Here is a 23,879-nt window from a genome sequence, read left to right as displayed (position 1 = left end):
TCTGTGAATACCAATCAACATTCTCTATGTTTTCTCACAATCACATAATAAAACGTCTCACATCTAATGAAAGCAACTCATTTACGTAGCTCATATCAATTATCATAACTCTTTATTCAATAATTGATATCAATTTAATCAGATGGCCCAGATAGACTACCTCGTTACATCTCGTTACATCTTCTTGCAGGGCCTTCGTTCGGTCGTTTGTAAGGCTGCCAACTTATGTCAAGATCAATTATACAGAAAGGCTACTTGAAAGTCAATCTACAGAGCCGTCATCACGCTCTGACAGCTTTAAAGCCCCGCTGTCCTATTTGTAGCTACTTGCTCCCTCTATATAGAAAACTTCCCCAACCGGTGCCTGTCGGTCCCTCATGATCCTCTTTTTCTTATGTTAGTTGAGAGCTGAGTTAATGAGATAGCCACCTATCAGTGGCCTCGCTGTGTGGTCTTATCCCTTCTGGCCCAGTAGTATTGACGGTCTTTAAACAAAAATGGTTAGGTACATCGTCTTGATTACTACTCAATCATGTCAATCGAACTCAATTTGGTTCATTCCGCAATAAAGAAAAAAACTTCCATACAGAAACAAGCAAAATGTTATCCTTTCTGTTTTCCAAACATTTCCAGATACTGGTACGGAAAGAAGCCGCTCTTGCGACCGGTTCTGACCTGGCTCCAACCATTATCCTCCGGGGACATCTGGATCACAACCTACGGAGAGATGAAAGGAAGTATACTCCGTATTAATAGAGGAATTGCAAATCTATAGGGCGTTTATGAAGTATCAATATCTACAGAGCCCAAAAATGTAAACCTTGCAGTCAAGAAACGACGTGTGCTTTTGGGTTAGGATTAAAGTTTGTCTGATTTCATTGTCAATTTTTTTTTATTATAAAAAGAGAAAGATCCGATACAAACACTATTATATCCACAATAAAACGCATACAAGAAACAAGCGTCAATAAATAGTTTAAAAAGAAAATAATAGGACATGTTAATATAAAAAAGGAGATAAAGTAGTATTGCAATTACATGAATGTTACAGTGAGAGTTTGATAAAATTCTACTTCGTATTGGCTAGAAAGGGAAAACACACTGCAAACTGATCACCTCGTTATATCGTCAATCCGACAGCTATACTCAACGAGGTCGGTTATTCTCAAGTGTTGGGTTAATAAAGTAAATACAATATATAAGATGTACCCAAATCGAGAAAACAATTCAAAAAAGAAAGAAAAGAAAGATAGAGATACATATTGTCTCTTCTTATCAAGGCCTATGCAATATTCGTTTTATTTGATCAAATATTTAAAAGGTTGGGTTTAGGGTTAAGTAAAGGGTTCGGGATTAGTTAATGTTCAGGGTTCGGGTCAGGGTTTAGATTTTATGATTGCAACCTAACCCTAACCCTAACCCTAACTGTTTATACCTGGCCTTTTCGTAAAGTAAGCCCGTCTTCTTTCTCGTGAGATGCCTTGAAGCTATGCATCACCACCATAACCCTCTCCCAGGGTTGAAGGAACGTGACACAGAACGCAGGAAAGTAGCCAAACCGACCATCGCAGTCACCCTGAAAGACAAATCAAATGAGAATTCAAAAGTGTTTCACAAAAGTCTAAAGGTTACTACTATAGTCAGTATTTGTATCGTCCTTATGATAATGATCATTATTTTCATTATTAAAATCATTATTGCTAATAAACCTATTAATGTCAGTATTACTATTATTGCTATTATTGACATCATTATTATTATCAATCTGTTATAATTTTGGATTTAAACATAAATACAAAGCTAGTTTAATGTAAAACAACTGTAAAGATAATTAGAGATAAAGGAACAAATATTATCTCTTTCTATGGTATTCATCATGCATGACACACGATGGACAGTCCACGATAAAAGCACACCATAACATATCTCAAGGAATAAGGATAATTGATATCTACCTTCCACCAATCCGATCCTTCGTCTTCGGCAACCCTTACTCTCTGACCAGCCCTAAGACAATAAAAAGGACTTTGTTCAAAATATGAAAGCATGAATAAATATAACAGGATCACTTATATAAACTACATTGTTTCCCATACAAGATGGAAAATAAAACATAAAATTAACTTTTCATGAAGTGAAAGTATTTGCGTCAATCTGATTTCCTCTTCGTTAATAAAGTTCTCAGAATTTCATCTATCCATGCTCAAGACATTCAAAGCTGCTATTTACTTATCCAGCGATATGACACGTTGCCAAATGGACTCTGAATATACGCTTCAAACATAATTGAGACAAAAACTGCTCTCCTCTCTAAAGAAACGTATATAAAACAGTTATAGCGATTTTTAAAAGTTTCATTTATTATGCTTCTTTTCTTGTACAATTCGACATGAAATACGTAATATGATAATAGACATCCACAATAGAGGTGTCGGTATAGTTTCAGAACTATTTTCGTAGACTTAAAGGAAATTGATGTATGCTTATATCTTAATCCCTATTATACATTCCAAATAAATCATGTTAGTATTACGTATACATCATTATAATGTTTGTTAATTACATTGATTGACGCACAGGGCTTTTTCAATTGCCGTGGGTTGATTTTCCGTAAGTCTCAGCGTGCGCATCAATGACCTTACCAGGTGAGACTACGTGCATATCATTGCGCGTGTAATTGTGTTTGCGACGGATAAACGCATATGCGCATCTCAGTTGTGCATTATTTCATTAAGCCGTGGGTTATCGCGTTTTGATGGGATTTGTTTTTGCGCACGGTAGGCGTGGAAGGAAAACATGTCAAACGGTCATGTGGTATCATTTGACCAATTGAATCGCCTACATTATAGAACCCGTTTTTGTTTAATAAGAAGGATATCTTACTTCAACGACAGGTCGTCCCGTAACATGCCTTCAAAATCATAGAGACAGATGTACTCTCTCCCTGGCGCTGGGCTGGTTGAGGCGTCCTGAGAAAAACCATATGCAACAAGTATTAACCATGTAAAAACCTTCGAAAAATGTTGCTTGGCTTTACATTCAAATTAGTATATACTTATTTTATAGATCAATATATATAAATTTCGTACATTTATATTTATATAAAACAATATGACACATATGAGTGATTCATGGGATGAGGAGGTAGTGCATTACATATATGCAAATACGGTTCCAAACCAGGTTAAAATGTATAAAATCGCAAACATCGCAACATCGAAATTAAAGGTAAATGAGAAGAAAACAATTCTAGCAGCACTGCCATGTCTTAATGTTTATGTCAGTATACATAGTGTTATACAAAAATGTTCTTTTATCGAGCGTGTGAACAAAATTACAATGTTATAGTTTATTTTATTAAACAAACGTATTTGCTCTCTAATTACAAATTTCAATACAATTTAACGGAGATACTTCTTTTTGCATGCGGACTGTTGATTGGTTATTGATATAGAATTACTATACAAGTGTGTCATGCAGATCCAATGACTTTAGGATCTTAAATAGAAATGATTTGCATTTATAACATGGCATATTTACATTTTATTAATTGAATTATAGATTAGTCATTAATATATCAAAGTGATACATTATAACAACATGTACGCAGTGTTTAGATAATTATCACATACAACAGTGAAGATATTTGAAAGTATGCAAACTCTGATTTTGCATTCTATACGAATTATCATGAAGTATGACATCACAAATTTGACATAAAACTCAACGTCTCAAATGATAAAAACAATTGTAATTAATATATACATAAAAAATCGTTGCCTTTTAACACATCCAGATCTAAATCAAATTATAAATATTACCCATGGGCTTAATTGACGATGCATTTAAGTATTTAACGTATATATTTCTTATGTATTTCCCCCATCATCGGATTTAGGCTATTTTAACACCTTGGCGGAGAGTAGCAAATGTGTATAAAATGTCTTGCCAAAAGGCTTGGATTCGAACCTTAAACCCAAGAGTAAAGAGTCAAGCGATTTAAACACATCGAAATTGTTATTTGTTAGTTGAAATTTAGCACAATACTACGTCGTTTTACAACGTTATAAATACGAAATTGGTGATTGAAATAAAAATTAAACTAGTGAAAACACAACTTATGAAATGACAAAAATCCTGTTTCTTATAAAGTTACTAACACATGCCAGTATATACGATTCGTGCAATTATACAAAAATAAGCAAAACAAGAAAAACGATATAAAGTTTGACTGAAAAGCAAGATAGATACAACAATAGTATGTTAGGCATATGTTGTCTATTGATCAATAGATACAAATATAATATACAGTGCCACGAATTTACATGCGTTTATATTCTAGGCTGAATGAGTGTGCCCCTGCTGTCTGTTTCTCTCTCTCTCTCTCTCTCTCTCTTTCACTGGCATATTTTCTGCCTTCCCCATCAGTATCTCTGTATGTCTCTCCTACAAAGCCACGTACAATCACACTTATTTACACATTTACACCCCAACACCAGCTCTTTATGAAAACAAAAGTTGCACATTTTGATCAGATTTTTAGTCGTCTTTTAATCAGGCAACATATTTTGCTTATTTAGAGGAGGAAACCTCATTCAGCCAGGAATATAAGGTAGCAAATTATGATCTACAATGACCTTGCGAAACAGAAATATAACACTTTGGTTGATACAAAGAAAAAAAGTGGACACAAAGATAATTGTTTTCTCTTTTAGGTCACCTTACAAGACTTGACTGAACTGGATATAATGCGACCAGAATATTTTTGCCGGGACGGTAGGGTTGACGGAAACCGCACATTCATGACGTCAGAGGCAGAAGAACAGTGACGTGGGGGAGTCTATGGTAGCGCAAAGGGGAAAATCATTCTCAAATTCATAGTCATACTCGAGGGTAGGGCTATGCAAAATAACAACTAAACAAAGTATCTCACTTAATTCACACTTCGTCCTGGACAAAACATTATTACGTCTCTTAAACGGTCATGTAATGCTTTTCGAGGTTTAACTTGCAAAAAGGATAGTTGACATGAGGGCCATAACTTAAACTAAATGACAAGTAATAATAATGATCTTGACGGATATATATACACATCAGGGTTTTTGTTACAATGTATACGTACATAACCATAATTTTGTTTTTCTTCTTAATATAAATTAACTTAGAGACATATTATGCCCTTTTAAAACAAAAGTCCATTACTTTCCAGGGAAGATATCAATGCAGGGTTTAGATAGAAATAGGAAAATGCCAACATTAAGACAAAATGAAATAAAAGAACAAATCATGAAAAGAAAAACTGTGATCTCTAAAACACTCGAATGTATTGCAAAGATTCACGACACGTGAAGAAGAGGTGAGATGAAAGAGAAATCACTGCAAACTTGAAATAAAAACTCCCTCTTTTTCAAAGAAGATCATATAATCATTATGGGGTCATTACTCCTAAAGGAAGAGAATGACTGTACAATCTAAAAACACAACTAAAATCCTCTAAGGTAAAACAAAGTATTGTATCATGTTTAGAAGAATAAGAAATCAAAAATTTCAAATAACTCCACACAAACCAAACCTTTTCGTGATATGGCACTTTTCATGAAGTTAATCATTATTGTGTCATTTAAAAGATTCTTGCAGATTACAACGACTTCGACATCCTACATGGGCGTAGAGAAGCAACATCGATATACATATGTATTGCCTTGCTCAAGGACACAATGCCCGCGCCGGGGATCGAACCAACGACCTTTGCATCTTTAGCCAAATGTTTAAACCATAATTTTTTTAATAAAAGTGTTGTCTTTTACGTTGGATAAAAAAGTACTTTGTTGTAATATGTAGATCATACTTACGTTTTCGACAGGAGTCGGTGGTTCGCTCTTTCGTCCATTAGTACTTGGTTTATGTGCTGGTAAACAGTAATGTAGAGAATTATGTTATTAAACTGTTCCATTTCAGACAAGGAGAAAGTGTAGGAAATCCAAAATCCAGGAATCTCCGCTAAATATGTTAAAGCCCCAATGCACTACTTAAAGCTACTTGTGCCCTCTATATAACAAACAATGTCTAATCGGTGACCGCTGGTTCCCCATGATTCCCTTTTTATTATGTTAATTGAGAGCTTATTTGATGAGATATCCACCTGTCAGTGAATGCTGAATAGTCTCACCCCTCCTGGCCAAATTAGTGCAGAAGGGCTTTGACATTCGCAAGTTATATATGTTTATTGAAAATGCGACAGAAAAAATGCAATGGTCGGTGTCAGGTATCATCATGTATCCATCAAGAATTAAATACTTTAGTTTAGCATTCTAAACGAGACGTAACAATATCTGATTACGGGAATATGTATTATTATCAAATGTTGGAATTTCCAATGAAGTGAAATCATCAAAATTGGAAAAAAGAATTGGAAAATGATTCGTTTGTTTGGAACCACAAGAGCGTTGATCCTCATACTTTATTAAACGCAGCGGTAACACCCTGCTGGCACCTGCTATACGAATTTAGAGAATATTTGTAAAGATTACTCACATGGTTCCGTATAAAATGACAAAATGTTTCGTCAATTTGGAACTAAAAGGGCGTTGATTCATATACTTTAAGGCAGAGATAACACCCTTCTGTCTCCAAATTAATTAGAGAATATTTTGTGAAGATTACTCACGTGGTTTAGTATGAAAATGACACCAAATAATTCGTCTATTTTGAACTTGAAGAAACGTTAATTCCCATAATTTAAGGCTTAGTTAACACCCTTATGTTTTCAAATTTAGATGATATTTTATAAAGATTACTCACATGGCTCTGTATCGAATGACATGCTCTTCCCGTAAGACTGGAGTATCTTCCGCCTAGACTCCTCGCCTGCCTGGTTCGGACTGGTGGTGGACCGGACACGGGGGCGTCCCACGTAGGTGGGTGTGGGTGTGGAGTAGGTGGAGGGGGCGGCAGACGGTAAAATAAAAACACGATTTTCACGAGTCTGATTAATGTCATGGTGGAGAGGGGAGGAGAACTGACGACCCAGGCTACCGTACTGGGTCTTGACTACGGATCTAGGGAAGGTAACGCCCGTTGAGGTGGGCAGTGGAATGTAAAGGGATGTAGTGGAGTACGGTGGGGTGCGGGGGAGGGTGGTGCAGGGGAAGGGTGGTGCAGCGGGTGTAAGTGTGTGTGTGTGTGTGTGTGGGGGGGGGGGTTTACGGTGATGGTGGCCATTGTGGAAGGAGTAACGTTGTGTTACAGTGAATTTTAGATGCAGATACGAAAAGAACGAACATGTACCACGAGTGGAAGAGAAAACATACTTCAAAAGGTGACAGTTAATTTGCATTCCATACGACAGATGCCGTGATGAAAGAAAGTGAATACAACACCGAACACATGGAATATACAAAGTACCATATGACAGTGTTAGAGTATAAAGACATGCATGTGAAAATGTAGCAGTACAAATACATGCATGTGACAGTGTGACAGTACAAATACATGCATATGACAGTGTGACAGTAAGAAAGACATGCGTGTGACAGTACAAAGACATGCATTGGACAGTGTGACAGTATAAAGACATACAGGTGAGAGTGTAACAGGTAATACATGCAGTGATCGGTGTTGGAATACCCCACGAATTTCCGTAAGAATTAAATCATTTTAATATACTCAACGAGACGAAATTATACTCCCATGGTTAAGCAGAAATACGTATCATCATATTATTAGTTTAAGTTCAAAAGCAAAACAAACATAAAGGGATATTTAATTTGATGACAAAAACAAGTCAATAACACAAATGAAGAAAAGTCAAATGGCAAGTATCAAGGGCTTACTTTGATCGTAATAACCCAAAAGTGGATATTAATTTGGTAATGCCATACATTAACAAAAAATCTTATTTACCATGATGGTCGCAGTATGTTTCTAAATTATTGTTACATCACACAACGAGAATTATTCATTAGAGAAGAAGAGGAGATGTTATACTTTTTTTTAAATTGGGATTCGACATTTAGAATGAATGTTTGACGATATTTTAAGATAAGTGTTTTGCGTACATAAGTCGTTGAACAAAAGAATATAAATACATGAAAATAAATGTATAGTGTAGTGGTGATGTAAGGAAATCAAAATGCAAAATTGAAAAAAAAAGAAATGCATTTCAAAAACAGTTTCATAGACATGCCATCAAAGAAGAGAAAGGAAAATGGGTGAAATCAAAACCAGTACAAGTTAGTGGAGTGATTCTTGGTACAAAAGCGTGACAATAAAAATTAATTAGTTTAGGGAGTATTAGGAATGAACAATCATATTTCAATTTAATGTTAAAAAACACCAAATCATAGTAAATCAATCACGCAATTGAAGTAATATACTAAATCGAATTGTTTTTGTCAACACGCAACAAAACAAATTTTAATCGAAATAAGTTATGATGGTATTAATAATATTGTACTTATTATAACACCATAATTTGTTTAAGTTAAACAATTAAGTTTAAAATAAAAATGGAAACGGGGAGGGAAAAAAAGAAATATCATTAGCTCTGAAAGAATTGAATATTAATTAAATATGTACATTCATAGTAATCATCAGAACTTTCTTAGGTTTACAAACATCTTCCATATTTCACACAAGCAGTTAAAGTATTGATGCAATTTAGGAATAATGCATGGTAAAACAGTAAAATATAGGTGCAAGAGTGTTTTGGTTTAATAGTCGTATTCTTATCATGCTTGTGAATTTTATTTAAAGGCAAAGTTAAGAAACCTTTGTAAAGGATGCACCGCAAAAGCGTATACATGCGGTGCTTGTGCGTTTCCCCAATACCTTCGTTCAGGGTAGTTCATGGTTAATACTATGTGATGGAATCAGTCCCGACTCTCATTTTATTTTTAATCTGGAGCTTTTCGTGTAAAATCCAGAAAGGTATTGATGACGTATTGCTGACATCTGTTTTAAAGCATTTTAAAGATTATCTCAATTAAAAAATATATCTTTATCTATAAATCTGTTCATAACTCTCCTTGATATGTGTTAATGTATTATTGTTTTTCATTGCTACGAATATCTGTTTGAAGGATGGAAACAGATAGGTTACCAAATTGACTATAATCCACAATGAAGTCACGTTAATATCTTTGAGGACTTGAGAGAGTTTCAAAATCCGACGCCTGTTATTTTGTGGAATATTGGCATAACTAAAGCGATTCTATGGGCCTTTTTCGTAATGTAATAATATTTAATACAGTCTTTGTTAAGTCTCTCGTTACAAATTATTGTATTAACGTGTTGAGAATAATTGTATTTCAGTAGTCAGAACGCAAATTACAAATGTATACCTGTCGTTAGGTAAGGACAGCCCTAACGTTTATCCTACATAACAACATGTAATGTATGTAAGTTTAATAATGACAATAAAACCACATTTAGTTGTAACAGGTGAATTCTCATCGAGGCACTTCACAAAAGCATCTGCATATTAGTTGTGGCTGTTTGACCAATCATGTCGTTCTTTCATTCTTGTACAGAACGTAAACATGGTAAGTAGAGGAACAATGACTAACCTATGTGGTGCTGACTTGGGTGTCCCTGATCGCCTGGAAGGTGAGTCCGGAGCGAGCAAGAAGTTACCCTCACTGTTAACAGGAGATGCTGCCTGCTGCGGTTTCATCTTAGAGGGCGTCCCTTTAGGACTGACAGAAGACATCATTGAGGTTACCGACCCTCGACGGGACGACATGTCCGTCGTGGACCCGGTTAACTTGGCAGCACACTTGATGGTCTGGTAGATGGGATCAACTGGTTCTATGCAAAAAGAATAGAATAGAATGATAAGATATTAACTCATAGCCTGCCAAAAGGCTGCATGCACGCTATCGCTATAGTGCTTTGTACATGCGAGCAAACCATTGCTATGCTGCCATGTGCGTGCTTGCACACATTCGTAGTAGCAGTTATTGTTCATGCTCACTGTAGTGTGCTGTGTGTTTTGCACTCGCTATTCATAGAACCATCGCGTTAATCAGATTATCTCAATATAAACTTGGCACTGGGGGATTTGGGGCTTGGCACAATAGGGATTAGACCTGTGGCATGATAACAGTTAAAATGGTGTATTTCTCAAAAGTATTTACCAATAGTTATAATAACTATATTTGCTGATAGAGCGCATACCACTTACTGTATTAAAAGTCTCTAAGTGCTTTACAATAATGCAGCATAATTACCCTGGTTTATGCAGTGCAGCTATCACGCGCGCTGCGTTTCAAGGATTAATTCCTACCTGGTTCCCATTTACTTCACGTGGGTGGAGTGTGGCAATGTGCTTTATTGTCTTTGCAATGAACAAATTTAAAGAATGGCGGAATGCTTACCTTCTCTAATGGCGCCCTTCATATCACTTAAGCTCCTTGTATCAAGATCGGTGGTACTCTTCTGTCTTCTCAACATCTTCCTCTTGTCAGGCTTTAATGGTAAAGATAAATTATAATTAGATCAATTTATATAGTAGCGCACCTACTATATGAATATACTATAATGCGCTGTGGTGAAAGCAAAACTCCTAACCTACTTTACAAAGACACAATCAATAATTATAAACAAAACAGCAACAGATTAGGCTTTTCCTATTTCTAGTGGTTATGCTAAAAAGTTATGCGGAAGGTGACAACTAATTTGTGACTTGTTTTCCCCGTTATATTTATGTCAGTGTGAAGAGTATCATAAAAAGGTGTCCCCAGAGAAAAAGCATGGTTTTCCAAATGCCCATATATTTAAAATATGATGATTAAAAGCCGAAGGTTGTGGACTACACGTTCATGCCACACGTTTGTGGGGTCCCGAATACATATTGCTATGTACAAAGCATGTGACTTGTAGCAAGACTGGGACAATTTCTCATAATTCTAAAGATTCTAAAAGCTCATGATATACACCACTACTTATCTGCTACATGGACAACCTTTTTAAATCAATTCCATATTTTCTTTTCCAATGTAAACTGAAATTTATCGGAGCAGTATGAACAGCAGTACATACAAATAATGATATTTCACATTTTAAGGGTTTGAAAGTATTATAACAGATAATGTTTAACGTTTCTAAGTTCTATTTGGTATATGTTGTTATAATTCCAAACATTAAGTTCAAATACAGCAAGGACAGGTGTTTCAAAACAAATATCATTGAAATAACGAAATAAAGAAACAGGTCAGTGAAAAAATGTGTAATGTTATATCATATTGGTATATGAACTTTCTTGTCATCCATTTTGTCTTCTTTTAAAATCGTGTCCATGTGTCTAATTTCTTAGGCTAATTCAATTGTGTTTAACAAGTTGTATCTAACACATGATTATTGAAACTGCAAATACGATTTTAGAAAAAGAAATTATCAAAAAGGAAACACGTATGGCATGCAATATTGGAATTACTTATTTCAACACAGCAGTGGTATACATAAGAAATAAAATGCTTTATGTTTATAGACAGACATGCTGAAAAAGGAGACAAGCATTTACATTAATTTTTAATTAATATAAAGATGCGAACTAAGAAAAGCAATCTGATCTAAAGAAATAGTCGAGAGGAGCATGCTATAAGCTTCTAAAATCATTCCAAGCTTTTCTTTTAATACGAGTTTAAATATTTGACAATGAATTCTTTAGCGGTTGAAGATGTGAATAGAACCACAAAAACATATACGGCAGAATACAGGAACGTACAAAGGTTTATACATCTGTATTGTAGGTATCGTGGTCTAATGGATAAGCCTCTGGTCTATGGATTACATGACTCGCGATTCTAGCGGCACTAATGTCATTTGACAGGACATTTATTTACAATTGGTACCTGGCTGACATCAATTCCTTGTACTAGAGCGCCATTAATGGCAGTCGTACTAAAGCTAGGGTAATAGGGACTTTTAGATTTGCGTGGACTGATACGTGTGACGTCCATTCAAGGCAGTGCATTAAAAGGACGTCGACCGTAGCAATCCACATTGTCTTCGTGCAAATCTAAAAGTCCCTAATAATTGTGGAGCGCCATGAGTGTCAAAGGTGGCAGACAAGAGCGCTATACAATAACCCACTTCAATAATTACAATGCTAAGCGTATTCAAAGATCTAACAAACTTTAAAAGAGCGCGAGGCTTATATGGTTGTAGACGATTAAGCCAAGAACCTGAAGTCCCAAGCCCCTCCAAGCAGATCAAGATAGTTAGACGAACCCGGTTGTCTGCACTGTTGGGCTAGCACAAAAAAAATAATAAGTTACGCCATGTTGTGAACAACTGACACGAAGTTGGCTAAAATCTGTGTATGGATAGATGGAGCTTCTCTTACTAAGCACCCCCCCCCCCATAACAATAACCCTAGCAATCATTCCTCTAGAACCAATGTATTTCACATTGATTCTAAACTGATCGATTGTTTGGATTTCGGAGTAGTGTAATTTTTTTGTTCGGTCTTGTGTAGGTCCGGTGTCGGTATCGTTGGTATGACTGATGTATAAGGCCATTGTTCTACCTATTTAGAACTTCTGTGTTCAATTTTGAAAATATAAAATGAATTGATTTACCGCTGATATACCTTTTTGTTTGTATTTTTTGGTAAGAAACCAGAAAAGGGCGTTGGGGATTGCGATAAACCGCATGGTACGCATAATGGTTCTTGAATATCCAAATGGAAATTGTTTTCTTTTTCTTTTCAACGACAAACTAGACCAAAGTGCTATACCGATGAATACAAATTAATTATCTCTCTCTTTTTCCATAACAAATAATTGAAGGAAGCATTAACAGTGATTGCTTTTCAATGTACCAGCTTTTTTACATCATGATCTATGAAAAACACATTTGTCCATTTTTAATACTATTCTGCGTCTATTACGGAATAAGAGGGGCATGCAACAAAGATATATGAACTTTTGGAAAAAGAAGGATGGGAAAGCGACGGGCTTTTAGAACCTATTTAAAATATGTCACTACATAATGATCATGCGATTTACTTCTATTTGAGCACACGCAATAATATTTCCGAAGCAAATTCTATGTCTGAGCACATGCTTTGTCTATACACTTTTCTGTTTCTTCTTTTTAGGTGAGGGAACGCATAGGGCTAAAATATTTACAATCGAAAAATACAGTCAAACATGTCTATTGACGCCTTCAAGAGAAACAGAGGAAGAAAACACTTTAGACGGGTGGCCTTTCTAGACACGTTCTACAATGCGTATTTCCATACCAAGGAAAACAAAATGCATGGCCAGTATAGACAGGTTGCCTTTATTTAGAGATGGCCATTGATAAAGGTTTGACTGTATTATATTAAATATATGTGTAAGCATGGCCTTTAATGGAAGACAAGGGATGGGGGAGGGGTACAGGGACAAAGATAGAAGTAGGGCTATAAACATATGCATGTTCAATGGTTTCTGCATTCCCATTGTATCATGCAGCGAAATGAAGGCGGATGCTAGAAGACAGAAAAGCTTTCGAGAAAAAAGGAAACAAAATTAAGATTTCCCAGTACCAGATTGCGTATCTCTCGCACACTCATTTGTCGAACAAACATCTTCTTCACGCTACGAGATTCTTGCTGTAATGTGAATAACAAGATAAAACACAGTGTCATCGCTACAAACCTCTACAGAAATACAACTGATAAAACATAAAACACATACTATCAACAATTGTTGCGTTTTTACTTTAAAAACACTTAACCCCAAATCTAACCCTGACGCTGGGCTTAAACTTCTATTCAACTATGGGTTGAACGTTTTGTTTTCGAATTCACGAAAGGTAATACCCGACCCTTTGGGAATTAGGGCTTGATTATTTATTAAACTTCGTGTAACCACAAGACGCGAAGACCCAATAGAACGACATTAGCCTCCTGATATGACGGCAGATCATGATTCAGGAATCACAATAGTACCCTATACTAAACGAATAGCTGTTATTTCTTGAGGTAAATACAACAAGGGTATTATTAAATTTTGTACACAAGTGCTGATATATAAGTTCGTTATTAAAGTTAGCTCCAGGATACGGTCATGATTATAAATCAATAATTCAATGTCAAATTAAATTATCATTGGAAACTATGATTGCAAATACTTTCAAGAAATCAACCAAAGGTAACTTCAAAAGCCCAGTATATCATTCTTTTAAATTTGAGAACATTTTACTTCAAATATTGACTGCTACATGCAGAGGTCAATTTAAATAGATACCGATCAATTCAGAGTTCCAGAGTGATGTCATTTTTCAGCGACACCGCGCGCCAAGGTTGGAATATACCATCTTATTTAACGACATATTACCAGTGGTTACACAATCAGATTATTGTCATTTCTCTTTGAGTTGACTTTTAAGAAAAACCTTGTGATTGATTTGATTGTCTATTCAAAACATACACGCAATTTATCCATTTCAAATCAATGTAGATTTTAATTGCTTCAAAAGCGCATTAAAATAAAGCAGGTCATCTTTTCACGAAATCAAGCACAAGTTCAAAGGCATCCCAATGAGATGCGTGTGAACTTAGGATGTCGGGGAAGTTGTACCTGCGATGGTTTTGTGACACGCTGCCCCTGTCACATTTGTAAGATCGCAATGAATCTTAAACAGTTATTGTTTGTTTAGAGGAAAAACACAATGTTATAGCAAGAGAAAGAAAAACAAGTTTTGGAGAATAATTGCAAGAATACCCAGGAACCGGGATCCCGAAAGTTAAAACGCCTAGAAATCCGCCTTGGATTATCAAACTGGAAAGACAAAGAACATGAATTGTATTATGAACGAAAATAGTACTAACCATATGAAAAGCTAAATACAAAAAGCTATGACGACTGACCTTCAAGTAACACAAATTGAAATTAGTCAATAAGATTGAAGAAAAAAATCGTGCCTGTGGAAAGCCCATCCACCAAGCACGATAATTGAACGCCTTTTGGGGGGAATACACATTTAGAAACTTAACTCTTAATGTTTTGGTATGGTAAATGTTACATTATAAACTCTCTTTGGTATAGCAATACCATTGCTATGAGATTAGGAAATTGATATGAATAAACATAATTATTAAAAACAAAACTGACCAACTTTACAGATATTCAGAAGAACCCCCAATTTATAAATTGTTCCAAATCTTTAAGATTTTAAGACGTATCGAACTTTTAATTCTATAAAAAAAATGACTCGATCCTTTAGAATGAAATAAAAAGAAAGATATTTACTGTTGCAGGACCGGAACATGATGAGACGGATTCCATGCATCTGTGATGAACGTTGGCCTTACATACTTTACATCGTAGACCTTGTCTCATAATACCTGGAGATTAAAGAGAGAAAAGACGGTCTATACTTCGTACAGCAAGAACAGAAGAAAAAACAACTGAATAAAGCAAATTAAAGCAAAACATAATACAAACATAACGAGAAATTAAGGAAGACTAAATATGAACAGAACGAAACATGAAGCTAGACCAAACAAAACAAGATACAATTCAACAAAAAGCTAAACAATAAAACGCTTATACCATTTAGTTCTCTGTTGTTTGGTATAACGCTTAGATAGATATAAAAATATTAATTAAATATTATCATTTTATTATTATGTAGCATTTATCATATCCCATCAATGTTACTATATTAATAAGAGCCATATGTCTTGTAATTTTCTTTTTTTGTTTGTATTTCTGAAATTATCATGTTATTTGTACTAAGCATTTTTTTAAATACTGAATGTCTTGCCTTACAAATAAAAATAAAATTACCAAAACAAATGATTGAATGCCTGTTTTATTATTTGTGGCTTCTGTAATGCATTAACAATTCATGTGTAATTTATTAATTGATAATTTTACAATTCATTAACTTATTTAAGATTAAGCAGAACCATCACTGAAAGGGTAACAATAAATTGATTCTGGCTACTGGTATCTTTCACATAGCCTTGAAGAAAAGTAAAAGAGAAACCCAGAACCTGAAAATTAATCAATTTTGGTGTAAATCTGGATTTCTGCTGTCCAGATTGAAATACTATTGGAAATGTGGTTAACAACAAGCTTCCGATAAGATGATCCTGTAATCCGCTAACAACAATGAATATACAAATTTAAGTTTATGATACAATGTTTAGATCGGTTTTAAATTCAAGAATGAAAAACAAAAACAAGATAGGCCCCCTCTCCTCGATAGGAACTATAAAATGTATCTCATTATTATATTTTTGCAAATTTCGTAAGGTACTTCAACCGTCACTTACAAACTTGAAAACACGTAGGATGCTTTCTTTGCATCTATCAGCGGTTGTCCGTTTGCCACACGCGCAATTGTGCACAAAACAATATGTATCCATTAACGGAATTAATGGTGTTTTCGTTACAATTTCCTACACAATCGCTTTGAAAATTTAATTAAATCAGGAACCTTGAAATATTTGGTATCATCTTTTAAATGGTAAAATGCAAAATGGCACTGGAAGATTATTTGTGCGACATTATCTCATCGAGGGCTATTTTGGCGAAGCAACTCGCACACTGTCTGTCTATTGACTGGTGTACCACTAACGTCTCACCTTTCAGCATGCCCTTACAATCGTCACAAAATGTTGGTTTGATAAAGTTATATTCCTGGAAGACGTGCGACTTTGAGTTGATTGAGCCATTACTTGACACCCCCATTTCTCGAATGGAATCGCCTGATTCAGAAGCCCGTCTCTCGGGAGAAGCCATGACAGTATGACCATTGCTTAGACGAGTCTTGAACCAGTCGGGTGAAAATAACAGAAGCTTGAGCAAGGAAATGAAAACAAAATCATTAAATAAGATTTGTCTTTTTGTAAAACAATATGAAACAATTAGCAGTAATTTAGTTGGAAATACATATTTATACATGTTTATGGAAATGTTCAAACCAGATCAAGGTTAAATCTGAAATTGCTAATTTTATTCATCCACCTTAAATTTTGAGACGTGGAGTATTATTTAAATATGATAGTAAGAATGCTATTAATTAACTAGTGATTCATTCCACTTTTCGCATAACAGATGGATTAGTATTGATGCGTAAGCAGCCTCTTTCAGCAATGTTCGAAAGAAAGAGGTCAGAATGGTACGACTAATTGGTTTTAGAGGTAATACCGGCTGATTTATTTCCAATTCGCAAGATTATACCTGTACTATACACACCAAGAGCAAACGGTAACAAAACTACTAACAGCCTTTTCACACACAGCTAAAATTCATCGTATCTAGAGATGATTAGAATCACTCAACAGTTTTAAACATGTTTATAGACAAAATTTCCCAGTGTGAACATCGTTTATACGATGTTGGGGTAGATACGAAGTCGCGATCCATACGCCCCTAGCAGCCTTTTCACACACAGCTAAAATTCTATAAACATGACTAGTATAAACGTGTTTCGAACGTGTTTAAACTAATCACGAGCCTTTCACACACAGAAATTTCGTTGCGATCGTTAATAGTTTCGTGATTAACTACTGCTCGTAAAATGCGCAGTAGTGCCATTGCGCATTGAAGGTCGTGTCATGTCAATCAAAGCGCACGCTCCATCCAGTTTAAACACGTTTAAACACGAATTTCCTTTCACACACAAAATGTCAAGCTCTCTAGATACGAACTTCGTATCTGCAGCCTGCTTTTAGCGGCGTATGGATCGCGACTTCGTATCTATCCCAACATCGTATAAACGATGTTCACACTGGGAAATTTTGTCTATAAACATGTTTAAAACTGTTGGGTGATTCTAATCATCTCTAGATACGATGAATTTTAGCTGTGTGTGAAAAGGCTGCCTAAAAGCAGGCTGCAGATACGAAGTTCGTATCTAGAGAGCTTGACATTTTGTGTGTGAAAGGAAATTCGTGTTTAAATGTGTTTAAACTGGATGGAGCGTGCGCTTTGATTGATATGACATGACCTTCAATGCGCAATGGCACTACTGCGCATTTTACGAGCAGTAGTTAATCACGAAACTATTAACGATCGCATCGAAATTTCTGTGTGTGAAAGGCTCGTGATTAGTTTAAACACGTTTCAAACACGTTTATACTAATCATGTTTATAGAATTTTAGCTGTGTGTGAAAAGGCTGTAATTATAACCCTTTCTTTCTTTCTTTCATTTCTGTTTGCATTCCAGATTGTTTGTTTCGTGAATTCAAGACTTGGACATTGTAATATCCCTTCTTTATCTCTTGATTGTCATATTTGCTGGAAGATTGTTTTTTCCGCCCCCGATTGATCCTGACTAATATCAGGGCTCTGTTTTTTAAAACCTGTCACTAACAAATTACCTGAAAAATAATGTATTTAATTGGCAGTGAACAATGGTCAATGTTGACACTATTTTTGTTGTTTTGTTTTTTTTAGCTCAAAGCCCTGTACACGATGTGAAGGGCTTACTCCGAATCATGGGACATCGCAACGGGTCGGGTGTTGGCGCTACCTTTGTGAAAACCCTACGGCAAAACTACGAAAGGACGTGTCCTTAAACTGCATCTTCACATAATCTTCCGCTTATGCATGTTTCACGAAAAGTCGTGAAACGCGACTACCAGACCAGACGCGATGACCCGATGATTCGAAGTAACTAACCGATCTGAAGATGACAAGAAGGAGACGGTTCTAGGACATGTACCCTCTGAACACCCACCCCCCGGTTAACCACCCCAGTCAACTACCCCCTAGGGCAACTACCACCTAAATGCAACCACCCTCAAGGATGACCTCCGGGACAGCTACCCCCAGACAACTACCCCCTGGACAATTATTGCCTAGAACAACTACCCCCGGACAACTATCCCTGGAAAACAATTCCCTAGAAAAACTACCCCGGACAACTATCCCCTGGACAACTATTCCCTAGAACAACTACCCTCCGGACAACTTACCCCGGACAACTATTCCCTACGACAACCATCCTCTAGGATAACTACCCTTGGGACAACTATCCTACGAAAGGAGACGAAAGGAGACACATACCTGGGCTCTCTTGCAGGCGAGATTCGTCTCGTTCTGTCTGTTGCCATTGCGTAACTTGTGAATCTCCAGTAACGTTTCGTGTGCTTTACTTGATTGATTCGACTTGATGCTAACAAACAAACAAACAAATACAAAATACAAACTCCAACCCGAAAATGGATAACCAGGGATTTCTTTGAGAGGTTCTAAAACTGTTTAACTTTGGAGGTACCTTTATTGGTAACATTTATGCGATATTTTTTCTTCTTCAATGAAATGTGATGTAGTTGATAATGGATATATTAACAAAACCCATACATATGGGAAGAGGAATATTTCGGTGTTATCCCATTTCTGTTTCTTTTGGTATTGGAAACAATGGTTCTTGCAGTAAGACAGCATAATAATAAGTATCCCTATCCAAGAAAGAGAATTCAGCATGACATCGTTGGCTGGTGATTCTTTGTGTTTTCTTGATGGCTTCTTAAATTCATTTGTTAATCTTTATGAAATACTACACCAATTTGCAACTTGTTTTGGTTTTTGATATAATTTATTGAAATCAGAAGAAATATCGATTGGTAATAAAATATGATTCCCAATTCATGCTTTCTATGAAAGGGGCCTTCGGTGTATGATCTTACTCATAAACTTCAAATAAAGCAAATTGAAATTTCTTGAATTGTTGGCAATATTTCTAATATCGATTATTAGAAAGATTCGTGTTGTTCAGACCCTACTATTGCCAAAGTTACTTTACTTGTTTTCTGTTGTATGTATCAAGATTCCAATCTAATTGATACATCTTAATACACTATTGTACGTATTTATTTGGAATGGGGGCGACGATAGAGTCAAGTAGAATTTCTTTTGTAATGATGTGTCACTGGGTAGTGGGTACACTGCTCATGATCGATTCCTTCGTACTTTGTTTAGTGGAAGTAATGGTTTGGTGTTACTTTTGTATTGGATGCTGATTATGTAATACATCTGTTTGCCACCATTGCACATGCATACACCGATCTACTGCTCAGACCCGTACTACACGTGATTATAATACCTTTCATATTGCCTCTTTAACCTGTTGGTCTGGTCTTTGACGACATTTATTTCCGTCTCCAATGTTTGGATCTGAAAATGAAAGAAAGACAAATCAGATTCCGAAGTTAAACTTCCATGATTTGGATCAAGCAATGACAAGGGCTTCTTCGTTTTGACTGCTATCTACTTTCCTTTTTCGTATCATTTTCAAATCATTTCGTCCTTATTAAAACGATACGATTATATAATGTTCAAAATACAGACATGACAAAATATAAATGGCTTGTTACAAATGTTGCACGCAGGATCATGTACATAACCAATCCATGCATGTTTATTTTAAATTCATATTGCGAATTTGTTTTTAATTGATGTTCTGTTTTGGGGTCATTTGAGCTTTATTATAAAGTTGTAAAACATGTTGCTTGGGTTGTACCATTGGTAAAGCTCTCAGAATGTTACCTATGTTTCAGTATCCCCGCCATGAAACGTATCGATGGTATTTCATTTGAAATATAAAATTGATTATATTTGCAAGTCAGCTGTCATACTTAACCAACTAATACTATCACGCAACAAGGAGAAGTGATCATTACTTTATTGTTCGGTCAGTTTGAAATACGAAAAACAACAAAATAACAGAAAACAAACAAACAATCATAATCACCTCTTTGGCGAGTGAGTCATACTTTTCTTTTAAGACGCCCTCAGTGGCAGAGTTAAGCACCAGTTTATTTAAAGCAAAATCCTAGTGAAAGATTGAGGGGTAAAGATCATAAGAACAGCTGTTTATGAAATGGATGTATCAAGTTATCATACAGTAAGAAGAAGGAGAAATACAAATTGACTAAATCAAAGATAACGAGAACCGACGAAGCATGACACAGTGTATTCGCTAATCTATAGGCCGAGACATAAGCCGGTGGCTCTTATCCTTTTTGTGTATACATTTATCTTCTTCTTCTCCTCCTTCTTCTACTTCTTCTTTATGATTCATCTTCCTCTCATCTTCTCTTCATCCTTCTCCTTCTCTTTCTTCTTCTCCTCCTTCTGTTCATTTGTCTTTTTTCTATTTAGTTTCTTCCTTTTCTATGTTAGGACTTACACACGGGGGGGGGGGGAGATGTTTTAATCTCACTCCCCTATCCGATCCGAAGCCCTGATGCATTTTGCCTACTGCATATCGATTGCCTGGCCCCAAAAGGGGCCATCCTCTTTCATGGACATAATTTCTCGTAATATTTGTCCTAAGTAAGAAAAGATTCATGATAAATTCATGATTGAAATGAGCCAGTGGCGTCAAAGAGTGATCTCCATCTCGACAGCTGACGTCACATGATGGTGATGATGATGAAAATATCGATTCGTCCAAACATGTATGTTGTTTTTCTTACCCCTCCGGCTGTTGGCTGGGGTTTGCTGAAGGAATATTGCTTTGCTTCAAAGGACTCGGGGTTACCCTTCGGCTTCTCGGATGCTGACCTCTTCGAGATGACCTCAAGTTTCCGAATCTGATCCGATAACTTGCGAAAAATAAAAACGTGTACGGTAAAAAGGATAAATTGTGATCAACTTTCGTTTTCAAAGTCACGCACATTTTTAAAGTGTACTAATCACATGAAATAGATAATATTTGTAAACCTAGAATGCATAAAATCAACCGCATAAAAACAACACTTCCTCTGCGTTAAAGGCTAAAGCGTATAAAGAAACTAAAGGCTAAGACCACCAACATAAAAGCGCACGGAAGATAAGTCCAGCGTGGGTTCCGTGCGCCGAGCAACGACCAATCTAGGCAACGAGTCATTATTTTGTATATACTAACATAGTTTTGAGACTGCCACATCTCTTTGCAAAAGTAATATTTCAAGCTCATATTTCAAAAACAGTGTAGCGACATGGAACCCCTCACGTCTAATGGTGATTGGTATACTTTTACCCTTTCTTTGCCACACGTGCCAAAATGCACAAAGTAAAATTAAAAAAAATGGATTTACACAGATTGTTTTCAATACAACATACAATGATCGATTACTCTTGGATCACGTTTTAGCAATATACCTATATTGAATGTTATGAAAGAAGTGAATAATATTTGTTGGAACTGTACCGCTAAGTAGATTACATGTCAAAATAAAGTTTGCCTTCATCAACACTGTCTGTTTTCATTAGTTATGATGTGACGCCATCCTAAACTACTTTATAATTACCTTTGATATAAGGATTTTGGAGTGCCATGATAAACCTGATATTCCTGATTCTGATATTTCGTGACGTATGAGATCTGCATCCTGGAATACAAAATAGTAATAACAATAACAACTTCAGCAACGATAATGATAAAAATGATAGTACTACAAATAATAACAGTAATACAATTAATAGTATTGATAATAGTTACGATCATAATAATGATAATACTACTACTACTACTACTATATAGCGCTGAATACAAATGTCTCTAAGCGCTTTACAGATATACTATTACTATCATAATTTTCATGATGAATAATAATGATAATACAAATGCACTTTCTCCCTCCTTTATGTTATTATTTCAATATTATGCCTATTTGTGAAAAAAATCATACTGGACCACACGGAAAATAGCACCGTCTCCAAAGCAATTTTACAATAAATGTACACGTTTAAAGTTAGGAATGTAACGCGAATATTTAGTAGTTTCGGCTGTTAGAAAACAGTAATCGTTTTCCTTCGCAATGCAAGTGAATAGGAAACACATAAATTACCAAAGCATTTCATGCACGTTCATATTACTATTTAAAACTTTAAATACATAAATAAATAACTAAATTAATTTACAAATAGTTAAATGGATGAACTAGCAGACTAAGCTTTTTTCAGCAGGTAATGGAATTCATATCTCAAAAATATTTCTGTTCAAATAACACTCTTAGTGCACACGCTTCTCCCTCAGATTTTGCCATACCAATTTGACAACATGCTTCGTGAAACTATACGCTATTTACTAATGAATTTATGATGATTGCCAAAGATGACTGATTTAAGGATATTTCTGTGTTTCATCAAATTTGTGTTATTCTCCCAGCAGTAAATATTACAAGTTATGTGCTCATAATAATAATAATAATAATATGTATTTTTTTATATAGCGCTTAATACAAATGAATACAAAATGACTACTTACAGAGTTGACTTTTGGAAGCACTGCGGTAGATAGAGAAACATTGAACTGGTTTGCTGTCGTCAGCTGAAGAACGTAATCATTTAATCTATTGTAGCAGAATGCCGTATTGTGATTCTGTATACCAAAATATACAACAAATAAAATATCATCATGGATATGGGCATTTCAGTTGACCAACGCTAGAATCCTTTGAAAATAGATAACTTAAGCTCTCGAGAGCAACTGGTTTGATATGTTGGTTTGTTTTGCCTGACTGCTTAGAGAGCCTGCGTATGCTTGTTAGTGAGCAACCAGGTGATCGATATGTTTAAGTCCTCTCCGAGGGACTTGGTCATAAGGATTAATGCCTTACAAAGGGCACTGGCGCATTACATTTGTTCTACAAAAAAGCTAGCGCACCTCCGATTAATACATTCACAAGTCGATCTAAATAGTTTATTTCTACTCGTCCACTATTTCTCGTTTAAAATGTATGCCTGTATAATTATATATCCCTTATTACCAGCTATTTAATTGTCCATTTTTCTAAGTGGGGCAAACATTTGTTAAAGCCGTTTGATTCAATTAATAAAAGGTGGATAGTTACACAATTTGCATATAAACCGAAATAACATCTGAGAACAAAGTAAACAGTAAAACGACTTGAATTTAATTCTCAATTTCCTATAAGCTTAAT

General features: G+C 35.6%; 1 protein-coding gene across 1 annotated transcript in view; it reads right to left on the bottom strand.

Moving 5' to 3' along the window:
• Positions 1-440: 440 nt before the first annotated feature.
• Positions 441-23,879, bottom strand: part of LOC105446150 — a 108,223-nt gene continuing 84,784 nt past the window's right edge. Inside the window, exons 6-22 of the mRNA XM_011682583.2 lie at positions 23,204-23,317; positions 22,245-22,325; positions 21,429-21,557; positions 20,702-20,782; positions 20,054-20,124; positions 19,015-19,123; positions 16,586-16,799; positions 15,243-15,337; positions 10,377-10,467; positions 9,567-9,807; positions 6,802-6,881; positions 5,853-5,908; positions 4,721-4,840; positions 2,884-2,969; positions 1,956-2,007; positions 1,436-1,576; positions 441-717 (exon numbers count right to left, since the gene is read on the bottom strand). Of these exons, the coding sequence (XP_011680885.1) occupies positions 604-717; positions 1,436-1,576; positions 1,956-2,007; positions 2,884-2,969; positions 4,721-4,840; positions 5,853-5,908; positions 6,802-6,881; positions 9,567-9,807; positions 10,377-10,467; positions 15,243-15,337; positions 16,586-16,799; positions 19,015-19,123; positions 20,054-20,124; positions 20,702-20,782; positions 21,429-21,557; positions 22,245-22,325; positions 23,204-23,317 (1,875 nt within the window). The 3' untranslated portion in view covers positions 441-603. The remainder of the gene's footprint in view (positions 718-1,435; positions 1,577-1,955; positions 2,008-2,883; positions 2,970-4,720; positions 4,841-5,852; positions 5,909-6,801; positions 6,882-9,566; positions 9,808-10,376; positions 10,468-15,242; positions 15,338-16,585; positions 16,800-19,014; positions 19,124-20,053; positions 20,125-20,701; positions 20,783-21,428; positions 21,558-22,244; positions 22,326-23,203; positions 23,318-23,879) is intronic.

The sequence above is a fragment of the Strongylocentrotus purpuratus genome, unplaced genomic scaffold, assembly GCF_000002235.5.
Source record: "Strongylocentrotus purpuratus isolate Spur 01 unplaced genomic scaffold, Spur_5.0 spur5_scaffold_20, whole genome shotgun sequence".
Classification (NCBI taxonomy): domain Eukaryota; kingdom Metazoa; phylum Echinodermata; class Echinoidea; order Camarodonta; family Strongylocentrotidae; genus Strongylocentrotus; species Strongylocentrotus purpuratus.
Note: the sequence above shows the minus strand (reverse complement) of the source record. Positions and strands in the feature narration are given on the sequence as shown.